The sequence below is a fragment of the Parambassis ranga genome, chromosome 24 (genome assembly GCF_900634625.1).
Source record: "Parambassis ranga chromosome 24, fParRan2.1, whole genome shotgun sequence".
NCBI lineage: Eukaryota > Metazoa > Chordata > Actinopteri > Ambassidae > Parambassis > Parambassis ranga.
In genome coordinates, this window is record NC_041043.1 from 4,440,658 (window position 1) to 4,455,534 (window position 14,877).

Consider the following 14,877-nt stretch of genomic DNA (forward strand, 5'->3'; position numbering starts at 1 on the left):
ATCTCCTAGAAGACATCTGACTGATCGGCAGCGGTATCCAAACAATGTATTTCCTTTTCAACACAAAGACTGCCATGTATAATTAAACCTGTCCCGAGTGTCTAATCTACAGTAAAAATGTGGCGAAAATAACAAGCAGCTACTGCCTGCATAACCATTCAACAACATAGACTACTGCTGCAATATATCCCAAACAGCCAAATATCTTGTTTCTCATAATTAATGATTCAGTTGGACCTGCTCATTTCCTCAAGATATGTGTTTCCTAAGCGAGCCTTATCAATCATTGTGTAAGAGTAGGTACCGGAGATAGTAATGTTCAAATAAGCATTGATTAATTAAGGTAGAAGAGGAAGGAAGGGAGGGGAGGAGGATGAGAAGAAAGAAAGAAGAGTGAGGAGCTGACCTCTCTTTTAGCCTGTCAGAGAGATAAGAGCGCTGATGGAGTTTCCCCACACGGACCCAGATAACCTTTAACTGGGGATGCATCACACACAACACTGAAAAACAGGCCCACAGTTTATTCTACCGTATAGTTCAGTTCATAAATATAAATCTATAAACAAAACAAATCCACTGATCAAATTATACAAAACATTCAAGCTGTCTAAATTAAAATGATTAACCAATTATGCAGGAAAATAATCCAGCAATGCAATTACCACTTATTACCATAGGTGTCGCTAAAAGATTATGACTGACGCTTTAAATAAAAATAAAAAGTTATCAAAAATAATTTAAATTAATTGTAAAATTGATGTCTTTCTAAGCTAATTCCCCAGGCTGTGGTCTTAATAATACTGACTGTTATGTAGGATAGCTTTACTTAACCACAAGTAAAATCAACACCATAGAAAGACAGCTATAAATTTTAGCCAGTCTGGGCCATTCTACGAGGAGTTGCATCACAACTTTAGCCAGTAGGGGGCGGTGTCGCACTTTGGATTGACCTCACAGTAGCCATCGTGATTCTCTTTAAAGTGCTCGTTGGCTGTGTGTAAGCGAGCAGAGCATCCTCTTTGACAAAAGCGCCTTAAGTTAATGTTTTATAGGATCCAGAAATTCATTTCGGGACCCCTGTTTCACTCTCTTAGAACACATATTTTGTTACGCAGTTCCCGAAAACTGACCTCCAAAATGTCTTTCCAGTATCCACAGGCGTACCGCGACGAGGCAGTTGTAAGTAAATCTGCCTTGCTAACTAGCCTAGCTTGCTAATAAGCCGGGATGCTTATTCATCATGTGTTTTCATTCATTTAGACGAGCGTTTGCTTTGTTAGCATGGTAGTTAGCTTAGCTAGATCCGACAGCCCTAAACGGATATGTTCGATATGCGTGAACAGTATAAAGTTAGCTTTAAGTTAGCCATAATGCTCAGCATTTCATTTTACAGACCGACACTTTCTGAGCTATTTGACTAGCATGGGATAAGCAGCTAGGTAGCTAAAGTCTGTGTTTGCTTTTGCCACACCTTCAGTAGCAGCTAAATCCTTTTTTAAACTGTCATACTTTCCACATGTGTCTTAGGTGGATGATTATCACGGCTATAAAGTCCCGGATCCATACAGCTGGCTGGAGGATCCAGACAGTGAGAAGACACAGGTAAACTGATTCTATATTTTTGTTCTTTTCATAATTAGCTGAAATGTCTCCTCACAAACTCTACAAACCAGGGGCAATAATTGTGACTGTTAATGTGATGATAATTTTTCATAAGTGATGAATTGGCACCAGTGCTGTTCAGTAAATAGCAATACTAATAAGAGTGTACTTCTTACAAAGCCTAAGAAAAGTGCTTCCGGATGTGGCCCTGATACCAAGCACGTCCTAAGAAGCTGGTTGATTAGTAAACCTGGAACTCCTTCTTGGCAAGAAATTAAGAACACTTGTTCTGGTTTTACTAAGCAAGTTACAGATAAATCAGCGCTTCGCGGAAGTGACCGCTGTATGACTGCTGATAATACACTGATTATCCACCCTTCCCCACCCCAGGTCTTTGTCAGTGCTCAGAACCAGCTGACGTTGCCATTTTTAGAGCGCTGTGAGGTGCGAGACCTGTTCAAGGAGCGCATGACGGAGCTCTATGACTATCCGAAGTATAGCTGTCCCTTCAAGAGGGGAAGCAGGTGAGCAAGTTACACCATCCCCAATAAGTTGTCACTTTTGGTTCAGTTGAGGCTTTCATTTGAGCAGCTGGATTCTTGAAAGATTATCAGATCCATCTTGATGATCTTGAATGTGCCTTTGGCAGCGCATAATGTTGAAGATGCCTGCCCTTTCCAAACTTTTTGATATGTGATGACCCAGAGATGATCTTAAGTAGTGCATATCTATGAAGACTTTCAGTATATTGTATATGTCCCTGCTGATTTGCAGGTACTTTCACTTCTACAACACGGGTCTCCAGAACCAGAGTGTGATGTACGTACAGGAGAGCCTAGATGCTGAACCCACAGTCTTCTTAGATCCAAATACTTTTTCTGATGATGGGACGGTTGCCCTGCGAGGTATGCGGAATGACTAAGAACAAATCGCTGCAGTATTTTATCACTATTTATGGATTTCACACAGACTGCTTAATAAAGAAGAGGGGATGCCATTGTTAATATGGTGTTTCTGTTCCTTTATTCAATCCAAGGCTATGCGTTCTCTGAGGATGGGGAGTACCTGGCATATGGCACCAGTGCCAGTGGGTCTGACTGGGTGGAAATCCGCTTCTTGCAGGTTGAGGGTGCCACTCCGCTGGAGGACCGCCTGGAGCGAGTCAAGTTTAGTTGCATGTCTTGGACTCATGATGGGAAAGGTCTGTTCTACAACTCCTACCCTGACCAGGAGGGCAAAAGTGATGGTAAGGATGTCAATGTTACACTGTATGTAGACAAATTCTCAAATGCATTAACAGCCAGATTATCTAATTGCTAGTGTTACTTTTTTCTACTACTTTTATTTTCTGCCTCACACCCTTCACTTCCCATTTTTTTCTTTATTTATAATTTGGCAGATCTTTTTTAGTCGCAACATTCAGGTGGAAAATAGCAACACCAATTGTGTTTTCTGTCTCTCTTTCAGGCACTGAGACATCAACCAACCTACATCAGAAACTTTACTTTCATGTTCTGGGGACTCCGCAGTCTGAGGACGTCCTGTGTGCAGAGTTTCCTGACCATCCCAAATGGATGAGTGGGGCTGAGGTAATTTTTTAATAGCACACAGAATGTTTTCATTGTTTTTAAGGACTGATTTATTGATTTCATTGATTCGTGTGTGGCAGGTATCAGACGATGGACGCTATGTGTTGCTGTCAATCAGAGAAGGTTGTGATCCTGTCAACAGACTTTGGTATTGTGACCTTAAGACTACACCTCAGGGTATAACAGGTGTGTTGCATGTTTTTATGTATGTTGTACTTTATCTGTGTGCTTCTGCTTTTTATGGCTTATTTCAGTCTCTGCTTTGATTAGGACTTTTGCCATGGGTGAAGTTAATCGACAACTTTGATGCCGAGTATGAATATGTGACCAATGACGGCACGGTGTTCACTTTTAAGACCAACTTAGACGCACCACGTTACAGACTCATCAACATCGACTTTGCCTCTCCTGATCAGAGCAACTGGAAGGAGCTCATTCCTCAACATGACAAGGATGTTATTGGTAAGCTGCATGTTTTTCTATTTCATTCCAACACTGGCACCACAGTGACAAAGATTTTACCTTTTACCTGCTGTGATTTTTTTTTTTCTGCAGTGTTCGCCACCTGTACATACTCCAGCTATCTGTTTGTGTGTTTCCTCCATGACGTGAAGAATGTGCTTAAAATGTACCGCCTGAGCTCCGGGGAGGAGCTGAGGACCTTCCCTCTGGATGTTGGCTCTGTAGTAGGCTTCACAGGACGAAAAAGGGACTCGGAGATCTTCTACTATTTCACCTCTTTCCTCTCCCCAGGTACTGAAACTATTAACACTAATAAGGTGTTACTCATCAGTACAATCTAAAAGTTAAACGTTATTTTTCTGTCTTTCATTTAGCCATCATTTACCATTGTGACCTAACCAAGGAGCCACTGCAGCCGCACGTCTTTAGAGAGGTCACCGTCAAAGGCTTCAACACCGCTGACTACCAGACCACCCAGGTAACAAGAATCCAGTGCTGGGATAACCACCTTATATTTATAAATACAGTTAAAAATCATGTCTGCTAATCTGCCTGTATAAAAATGAACCAATTTTTAAAGTACATACTCTTCCTATGAAGGGTCAAGCTTTGTGGCTGGCAAAGAGTAATGAAAAGTAAAGGTTTGAGCTTCAGATAAGATTTTGTTTGTCAGAAAGAAAAATTGCTTTGGCACATTACAAAATAAAGATGCACAAAACACAGCCAGGGCACACATTATAAATGTTGTCATAGCAACATTTTGCACTGCAGTAATAATGTTTGCAGCTCGTGTTGGAGGTATGTGGGTTCTGTAGCATTTGGTGAAAAGCACAGTGAAAGTGACGTGCGTGCAGTGCAGCTACAAAGCAATAAGGCTAGAATGTGTCTCTTGTTCAGAATGTGATGATGTGATGGAAATCTACACACTGCATTAGTCATTTTTTAGATTAAAACTTAAAAAATTTTGTGTTGTATAGGGGCTGTATGACTTCTGTTTTTATCCTGTTTTCTTTTCTGACAGTCTGTCTTTCCTCTTTTTTTTTGTCAGATCTTCTATCCCTCCAAGGATGGCACTCAGATACCCATGTTTATTGTTCACAAGAAGGGCATCAAACTGGATGGCTCCCATCCAGGTTTTCTTTATGGCTATGGTGGCTTCAACATCTCAATCACACCAAGCTACAGCGTCTCCCGACTCATCTTTGTCAGACATCTGGGGGGAGTTCTGGCTGTAGCGAACATCCGAGGAGGAGGAGAGTACGGGGAGACCTGGCACAAAGGTGACACACTTTCATAAATTCCTATCAATTTATTTGTGTCCATGGGGGGGGGGGGGCTTAAAATGATACATGAACAAAGATTTCATTCATGTATGCCTTGTCTACAGCTGGCATGTTGGCGAACAAGCAGAACTGCTTCACAGACTTCCAGTGTGCAGCTGAGTACCTAATCAAGGAGGGATACACATCTCCTTCCAAGCTGACTATAAACGGAGGCTCTAACGGCGGCCTGCTTGTAGGTACGCAGACAGTAACAACAACACTAGACCAGTTAAAGCTTTAAACACTTAGAAGCAGTATCAGTCAATGTTCTGTGTTCTTCTATCAGCGGCCTGTGTGAACCAGCGGCCTGAGCTGTTTGGTTGTGCCGTCGCTCAGGTGGGCGTCATGGACATGCTGAAGTTCCACAAGTTTACCATTGGTCACGCGTGGACCACAGACTTTGGCTGTTCAGAAGAGAAGGAGCAGTATGAGTGGCTCATCAAGTAAGTGCTCTTACATCAGTGTGTAGATTGTAATGGATTCATATCAGCTGTGCTTCTAATATTGTACTGCTGCTCCTCACTCCTAGGTACTCTCCGCTCCATAACATCCACATCCCAGAAGGCAACGGGGTACAGTACCCTGCTGTGCTCCTGCTGACGGGCGACCATGACGACCGGGTAGTGCCACTTCACTCCCTGAAATACATCGCCACCTTGCAGTACATCGTAGGCCGCAGCACCAAGCAAACAAACCCTCTCTTCATCCTTGTGGACACAAAGTCAGGCCATGGTGCTGGCAAGCCTACCAGCAAGGTCATCCAGGAGGTGGCTGACACTTACGCCTTCATCGCTCGCTGTCTGAACATCTGCTGGGTCAAATAGGCTGCACCAGCCATTAACATGTGTTTTGTTTTGGTCCTTTACACAAATCATCTTTAGATACGGTTCCTACCAGCTCTTACAGCAACACTAATTACAGAATGTTTTAACTATACCCAGGCATCATTACTTTACCTGTTTTCCCTTTGTTCTGATCTGGTTTTCATCAGGACCTCACCTGCACACATCCATAAGCCAACATGCAGCACTCACAGCTAATAAATATTGTCAGCCATGTTTGTGGTCGTGTGCAAAGGAATGGGGTTTTACAGTCATCTGCCAATCAGCCATTACAGTCATGAGGTTTAAAATGGCAAAAAAAAGTGTTTTTGAAGTTCCCACGTCCTCTGGGAGCTCCAACGTGTGATGCATATTATTTATTTCCTGTTTGTGTGCAGAATGGAGGCTGATATCAGCATATACAATTCTGACATAAAAAGTATTGTGTAAATGGCTGCAAGTGGACAGTATTTCTGTTGATGTGAAGTCATGCAAAAAAAAACTGTTTTGTGTGCATGTGAAGGTTGTGTGTGTGTGTGCGTGTGTGTGTAACTGTCAGTCCCACCATTTCTTTCAGACTGATAATTTCTACCTCTTGACTTGTGCTGATTGTTTGCCTTTTTCAAAGGAAACAAAACACAATGCCACAATAAACAACTTTTTAAACAGACATTTATTGCTGTTGCTTTTTTTGTAAACAGGTTATAATCCAAGTTTACAATCAATTTTATCAAGATTATACAGTATTTTACCGAACCAAGTCAGGGCCAGTTACAGGACAAGTGACAGCTGCTGTTCCTGTAACTTCCAGCAGAGGGAGGTCACTCTGAAAGTGAGTAACACGTGCAGGAGTAGAAAATGAGGGTGGTCTGACACAGCAGGGCCCCATGTGGGTTACTCAACATACATGTTTCATGTTCTAGAATGTCTCTCACATCCCACCTACATGTTTACTGAATGAAAACCTGAGGCACTGACTGACTTAGAAACAATAAATATGAAAAATCCTGAGCACCATGTGACATTTTGTTTCTGAACAGACAAAAAAAGATCACTAAAAAGGCAAAGTGTTAAGATTATGATACACTTTTATGAATAATTAATTTGTTTTAAATCAATTAAAAAAATAATGAAAAATGAACTGATATCTTATTCATCCACATAATTCACCCATTAAAAACTAAGACATTATACTGCACAATTTGCCATTTTGTTGAAATTTCTTTTCTTTTATTTAGCTGTTATTTCCATTTCAACACCATGGCTGGCTGATAAACATCAGTCAGGCCTGACCTGCAGCTCAACAACAACATGGCAATAAATGAAGACGTCAGTCACCTCTTCTGGATGAATGAATTTATTTCTTTGCATTGGCTGGATTATTTGTTAAGGCAACAATTAATTTATTCTTATGCTGCTTAACTGTTTCCATTTATAAAAGATACAAGAAGTAAAAATACTTTCATGAATCCACTGCAAATAATTGCAGTGGATTCATGAAAGAAAACAGGTTTTAGTTTGACATGAGGTAAAAACCAAATATGAATAAATAACAACAAAAAATCATGCTGTAATAACCTTCACTGTGTGAGAAGAAAAGTGTAAATGTTACATCAATTTAAGTCTGAACTTTGAAGACTGAAAAAGTTGAACTGTGTATTCATTTTATTTCACAGACTCTCCAGACATTTTCTATTAAACTTAAATATATATTTGAATGAAGTTTTTTTCCTGACACTTTAATGTTAAAGATTTATTTGTCAAAATAACTGCAATACAATAGACTATGTTTTTTACTTGGATTGATGTTTTCTGAGTTTGGAGACCAAAGACAGTCTGATTTCTCTTTCTCCTCCATATATATATATTTTTAACAGATTTAAAAAAATACTTTTTTACAACTTACATTAAATACAAACTTACTTTAACTCTTTATAACATTTCCTTCTCCAAAAGTATTTATTCACTTTTTTCACTTCTCAAGTGGGTCAAAACAAAATAACTTTGATAGTAAATAATAACCCAAGTACGGTCAAACAATCACAACATAATCACGATCAAACACAGCAGATATCAGCAGTAAATAAGAAGAATAATGTTAAAAACTGCACTGACTTATCACATCCTCATACTATAAAGAGCCTCCCTCTGTTTGTACTGCAGTGTGTGCGCGCGCGTCGAGAGGACACTTTGACCAGCAGATGGCGCTCACGCGGGCCTACATAAAGATATATATATATATATATATATATATATATATATATATATATATATATATATATATATATATATATATATATATATATATATATATATGTATGTCATCTCCTCATCGGCGATCGGCGACATTATAACTTTATGAATGTTTAAAAAATTTTTATACTCGTGTAAATTTTATGTGAAAATAACCATCGCGTGCGACAGAATCAACTTAAAATGCATGAACTGGTCCTAATTTCTCATTGGCTAACGCATTATAAAACACCCAATGAACACACACCTGCGACCATGTTTAAATATTAATGCGCCAACCGGAAATAGCCACTGATGAGGGACTATGTTATTTCGCGGAAGATTAAATGGCGGCCTGCTGCTGCTTAGATTATTCATTAGAATTATTTCGTCCAGTAAATAAACGTATTAACGCGAACAAACATTAAAATGTTAATACTATTGAGAGAAAGCGGAGAGGGAAGAAGGACATAATGAAGGGTTTTTCCTCAGGTGGATATATAATATTGAAGGTAGCGTCTCTCCTTCCTGAACCGATGGATGGCGCTATTTATTTCAAACCTGACCCTTTTTTTCAAATAGACCCTAATCACTGATGTAGAATCAATTGAGGATACAAAGCAGACAATGACTTACATTGGTATATGAAAAATACAGACTACGTCCTGTATGCTTTAGTTAGCTTTAGGGCGCTAGTAGGCTATATTATGATGATAGTCTTGCATGGGTGAAGTATTTTTCTGAGAGTTTGGAGAGGTTGAATGGAGCTTGTGAGCAGGCTGGGTGGGGGATGTGAAGTATGGATCTTTATCAACAAGAGAGAGAGAGAGAGAGAGAGAGGGGTGGGGGAGGCCACATGGTTTGAAAAGCAGTGTGAAAGCTCAGACATCAGAATCTTTGCCAACTTGGAAAAAAACAACGTTTAGATCCAAACATGCATCCTTTCCAGAGAAACGGTGCTTTCACATAGGAAGCCTGGTGCCTGGTGACTCTTTTTTTTTTTGGATGATGTGCTGCCACGGGCTGCCTGCCTGAGCAATCTGTTGGTTCAGTGTGGCACATTTAAAACAAATCTGCCTGATCACCCTCACGCCGCTGCAGCTTGTATTACAGAGTCACTATAAAATATTCATCCATGGAAAAATCTCTTTGATTCCAGTCGCTCACTTGGGCTGCGCGCAGGTTAAAGTCAGCCCTAACCATGTAATCCAAACTATATAGAGCGTCGGCACACTTGCAGGTCGGTCCAGCAGGCTGATCTCCCCTCTCTGATCTATAAGGGACTCTGCTTGTGCCATCCCGTCCACTCACAGGAGGATGTCCGCTTCTTCTCCCACCTCTCCCACAGGTGAGTCCATTGCTTTTATATGTTTTATTCTCACCACTTTATGACTTGCCTATCAAGATGCGTCTCACTGACCTGAAATGACCGCCATCCTGACAACGTCATGGATTTTTTTTTCTAAATCAAACATAATAAATGAACAAGAGATGCGAGCGCATGCCTAAAAAGACACAAAAACTGAAAAGAAAACTATTTTACAACCTTCCCTGAGGGGATCCTTTAATCACCATGGCTACATCTGCACCATCCCCATATGAATGAAACTTTAGGTGTTTAAATGGACGAATATAAGAGAAAACATACTGACCGGTTGAATCCATGCAGGAAAAAAAACTCTGCTTTGGAGACACTGATTTTTCTTGTTTTTTTGTTCCATTGTGCGCATTTTTTGGCGCACCGGCTGCGCAGACGCTATTTCTCTAGCAGCCTTCCCCCACTCTCTCTCTCTGTGTCTCTCTGTCTCGCTCTCTCTTTCTCTGACGTCACCGATATTTCATTCAGATATTTCCAGCATGTTTACTCCTGTCCTTGAAAAATAACTCACCCCTTGAGTTTTTCCCCTTTTAAAAACAGCCAATTGTCGCAGTGTTTTTTCTTCCTGGTATCATCCAGAACTTAGAGGGAGGGTAAAAATCCTGCTGCTGGGATCAGGTGGTTCTAAAAAATTTTTTAAAAAAGGCAAAAGTTTTTTGGAAAAATGTGTCTGTTTGAAAAGCTATTATAAAACACGTCCGTGTGAGTGTGGATTCTGAATTTAAACTTAATTTTCAGTGCATTGTCTGTGTGAAATGAAGACACAAAGGCAGGAAACTTGTTGAGGTTTTTGTTGTGGTGAAGGGTGGAGCACATGGCACACAGTCATTTTTTTCGTTGAGTCTAAATATTTCTTAACGAAATCCTGAAAGAGAAGGAATTTAAATTAAAAGCAGAAGTATTGATTAATTTATTCCAATGAGGGTCACAAACACCCAAAGATCTGGATTCAACCACATAACATTCAAAACAACACATGTTCAGAATTAGAAAGAAATAAAACAAATAAGAAAATTGTCTATTTGTGCTTAAAAAAAACTCTTAAACTCCTCCAGCTCCTGAAAAAAAACAACCCTGGGAATAAGTGACCTGCCCTGACATCCTTGTAAAGGATATTTTAAAAACAAAATGAAGGGTTGGTGGCTGGAATGCATGAAGTAAACGACAGAAAACAACCCCCTCACCTAAAAAAGAGAGGAGAAAAGAGAGACGGACTCAATGAACCCTTTGAACTGCATTGACAGCAACAGGGTAAAGGCAAATTTCCTCTGGGAGCCTACAGGGTGAGGAGTGGGGGTTGGGTGGGGTTAGATGGGGTGAGGGAGTGCAAAGTCTGCTCAGAAACATTGGTATTCAAAGAGCTCAGGAATCTGCATGAGGAGCTCATAAATATATATATTTTTACTTGACTGTCTGCAGATGAGAGGGACTCAGATGTAACACTCATAAAACTGCTGGTACAGGTGGATCAAAGTTACAGCGATATCCTGACTTTTATATATTGATAAATCAACAAAATACAACCTGAGTAGAATATGAGAGCTCCAGCTGCTGTTCACTGTGAACAACAGCTACATTATTGTGAGTAAAGTCTCTCTTTAAATAGTATAAAAGTTAGAAGGTCTCTGATAACACAAACCCCAGTCTGCTGCTATGAAACCTGACTGTTGGCTGTGAACAAGAATCAAAACCTACCTGGTTCTTTCCATCACATCTGTGATGTGTTGTATTTTGTAAAACAATCCACACATAAGTGATGCTACAACCTGTAAAACCTGAATTTACACAGTCATTGTAGCTTTAATGAGGCACATCTGTATAGTTTTATATATATGTGATATTTTTCATCAATCATACACCACAAAGTGGGAATCATTTTTGTTTTCGGACACGTTCCTCTGTTTATTCCTATTTTATTTTTCACTGTGAAATGTTTAGAAGAGATTGATTGATAAAGTTTTGAGGAGATAAACACTTTATCGATCAAGCATAAATGTTACAAATCCTCTACAGCATCTACACCTCAAATTAAATGGCACTAAAATCAAAGAATGAAAAAAACATCATGTCCCTTCAATGGACCGCAGGTCCCTCAACACTTTGCACATCTGTACAGCTGTTATTTTATTCCATGAACTCTCCTCACAAACACAAAATTAAAAAAAAGATCAACACAATCTTGTCTTGTAGCATGAAGACAGATAAAGCATCAATAAAAAAAATCCTAAAAAATACACATTGACACAAGACATGTTGTAATCCTTATAATCCACCATTGCAAAGTAAAGGAGTTGTGTGTGTGTTTCAGGAATGATGTTGTAGACCCACTAATGTCCATTTTGTTCATTTTATGTTACAAAAACACATTCTGACTTAAAAAAAATAATTTTGTAACTTTCAGTTCTTCTATCAACATGTAGAAAAGTGGAAGAAAAGATTGTGATCATGGAGTACAGAGACAAATAACAGTGACTGCAGAACAATGTCAAAAACAGAGTCAAAGACTTCCAGCTACAGCAACAAGCCCATAAAAACCAAAGCACATGTAAATATATCATACAAGCTGCTAGATTTATTTAATGGACTCAAATAAAACTAGCATGTTTGTAAAATGCATATAATATGAATGAAAATGATTCAATTGTTCATCTTGATTTGTTTTTAGTGGGAGATGAACCCATGTGACTGATGGGTTCCTTGATATTTTGCAAACCTTTATTGAAGTGTCTCATTTTGTCTCATCATGCAGCATGCAGGTAAATGAAATGCTGTTCAGTGCTGATCATAACTTCAACACTTACATATGAATTCTTTTTCAAATGTTAGTTGATAAACTCTCCATAAACTGAACCAAACGAAACTCTTGTCCACAGAGAGACACCCTGATGCGAACAGTGAAACATGTTTGTTATTTATAAATGGTCGTTGGCTCATATTAAAAATAGTGTTTTTTTTGTTTGTATTTATATTACAAACATTTTCTTCTGTCATTTTGCATCATATATAAAGATGCCACTTTATTTAGAAGACAAACAACTTGTGCAAAGAAACAACAAATTCAAAATTTGTCTACAACAGTTATGTTGTAGATGTTTTTACAAAATCCACAACAAAAGCTGCTGATTTTCTTACTTTACAAGAAAAAAAAAGTTGGCATGAGATTATAGAAAAATCTACACTTAGAAGTGAAAGGAAAAGTGAAAAATAGTGTGAAGTAAAGTTTGAAAACAAAGTCCTGAAGCTGTATTTTAGGTGGAGCAGCAGTAAAACTTCTCCTCTCTTCTTATACAGTGTTTCCTCTCACAGTTCACATTTCTTACAGACTTTAAAAACGCCTCACGTGGAGTATAAAACCTCCACTAATCTCTGTTTTACCGTCTTACTCTATTTTTGTGGCGCACCAAAGCCACCCATATCTAAATGATCCCTTTGCACACGTCGGTGAGCTGCACTGCGCTGATTTCCCCTGACTTGTCCTAATCAGAAAGGTCCTGTCAGGATATGAGTGAGTGGATAACATCTGACACTGGTATCCAATCCTGTGACCCAAACAGTAATTCTATGGCCACTGCGGAGGCCTCCACTACAAGCATCTTCAAAAACAGGCCCTTTGCATGGGCGGGGGCAGGGGCTGGGATGGATGGAGTGGGTTGGGGGTAGGGGCAAGAGAAAGCTTGTGAATTCCGGAGGGTGGGCTCTTTGGCGTCGGTGGGTGGAGATACAGGCTTGTTGTTGTTTCATTCCTCCAACGTGTTTTTCCTCTTTTTCCCTCGTGCCCGGGAATAAACCCCCTGAGAAACATCCCACCAGGGTAGATGTGGGATAAGATGGGAAGTAACATTTTTCAGACTTGTTGTTACTGATCTGCTCCGTGGTCTCGAGTATCCACAGCTAGTGTTCTCCTGGAGTCCCACACTAGTGGGCAGAACACAAAAAACCTTCACTTGTAAAAGGAGAACTTGTGATAATTGTGCATTTATGGGATACATTTTTTGCTTATTTTTGTTTTTGAACAAACAAAAAAGTATCAAACTGGCAAACGTCACATAGATAAAGACAAAATGTCAGATTTTTTTAAGGACCACACACACTTTTTCTAACCTTTTCACAGCTCTTGTTGCATGTGATGTGCAGGCTCTGAACTTCAGCAACTTCAACCATCACTGACTTCAGCTCTGCCAGTAGTTTTTAGTGACTCATATTAATGACAAGTGAGGATCATGACTGACAGGTTTTAGGTTTGTTTTTCTGGGTTTTCCAGTCACATTCCAAAGCTGTGAGTTCAGCTTCTCCTCTGGTGCCCAGTATGATGCTGGGAGGTTGTGTGTGGTGTGGAACGTGACCTCAAAGACAAGCCCAGAGACTGAAAGAGAAAAAAACAAAAACACTATTTACATTCATCTTCAGGATATTTTTAGTTCACTGTAAATAGATTTTGTTAGAATTAGTCTTTGTTAGAATTGTATTTTATTTTATATTGAAGAGTTTGTTTCCTGAACTAAAAACAAATCACAGAAAAAAAGTGAAAAAAAAGTTCAATATTTTGTTTAACATCACAGAAAATGGCAGCTGTCTGATATCTAACCATAAGCAAAATGTTGCATTCACTGCAGCCAAATTTACATCAACTATTATCAACTTTTCTAAAAGTTCTTCTTCTGTGCATGAAAATAATTAGTTTTGATAAAATCAAAAATATGAAAAACATTCTTGTAGCACACAGGCAGATTAAATGTGGCGTTACCTCTATAGGGGATGTTATTTTATTTACTGATGACTCTACATGTCACGTGTGGACAGAAGTTTGCAGCATGTTTTATTAGCACTGTTGGTGTGTCTGATGTAGCAGGTGAACCTTATTTTGAAAATCTTGTAGTGTTTTATTTTGGTAATAATACATGCCTGGGTGATTGATTATTAACAAACTGAGCTCTGGGGTGACAGCTTGTGTGTGTGTGTTCCAGCACAGCTCACTGACCCAGCTTATTCTATATATGTGTGTGTATTTGTACGAATCAGAATGCAGCAGCCCTCACTGCTTCATGTCTGCATGATAGACGTAAACGTGCAGGTCAGCCATGCTTAGCCTCATAGGTGTTCACATCATTTGTTTTTCTTTCTAATCGACTCGTTATTTCCTTGTTTTTTGATGTTTTGTTTCTGTTGCCATGGCCACCTAATTATCCCACAGGATTCATTAAAATGTAATTTAATCCCATCTAATCATCTAATCTAATCTCAGCGCATAATAGCCTTATGTAGCTTCATCAGATACTTGTGATACAGTGCCTCCACAATACGAGCGGTGCATTGTTTATCATACAGCGTGCGTGAACGTGGGCTGTATCTGCTGATCACACGGCAGCGGCGGGATGTTGCTGACGGTCTTGAGTCCGGTTCCCCCCCACGACCCACCACTCTCTTCACTGGAAGGACAGAAATTAGTAGCAAGAAGGCATGTAATTGACAAA

The 14,877-nt window shown here is 39.5% G+C and overlaps 1 protein-coding gene across 1 annotated transcript; it reads left to right on the forward strand.

The window, feature by feature from the left end:
• The first annotated feature begins 976 nt into the window (after positions 1-976).
• Positions 977-6,466, forward strand: prep (prolyl endopeptidase). The gene is made up of 14 exons (XM_028397198.1): positions 977-1,179; positions 1,528-1,602; positions 1,993-2,126; positions 2,377-2,507; positions 2,639-2,848; positions 3,070-3,191; positions 3,272-3,377; positions 3,462-3,653; positions 3,747-3,944; positions 4,028-4,131; positions 4,702-4,933; positions 5,041-5,172; positions 5,262-5,418; positions 5,505-6,466. The coding sequence occupies exons 1-14, from the start codon at positions 1,042-1,044 to the stop codon at positions 5,797-5,799; spliced, it is 2,226 nt and encodes a 741-aa protein (XP_028252999.1). The 5' UTR covers positions 977-1,041; the 3' UTR covers positions 5,800-6,466.
• The last annotated feature ends 8,411 nt before the right edge of the window (positions 6,467-14,877 follow it).

What these genes read in the sequence shown, in the direction of transcription:
- prep (XM_028397198.1), top strand. Translation starts at nt 1,042, where the DNA reads ATGTTTTATAGGATCCAGAAATTCATTTCGGGACCCCTGTTTCACTCT. An exon ending in CGTACCGCGACGAGGCAGTT is followed by an intron (nt 1,180 to 1,527) that starts GTAAGTAAATCT and finishes CATGTGTCTTAG; the next exon opens with GTGGATGATTATCACGGCTA. An exon ending in CAGACAGTGAGAAGACACAG is followed by an intron (nt 1,603 to 1,992) that starts GTAAACTGATTC and finishes TCCCCACCCCAG; the next exon opens with GTCTTTGTCAGTGCTCAGAA.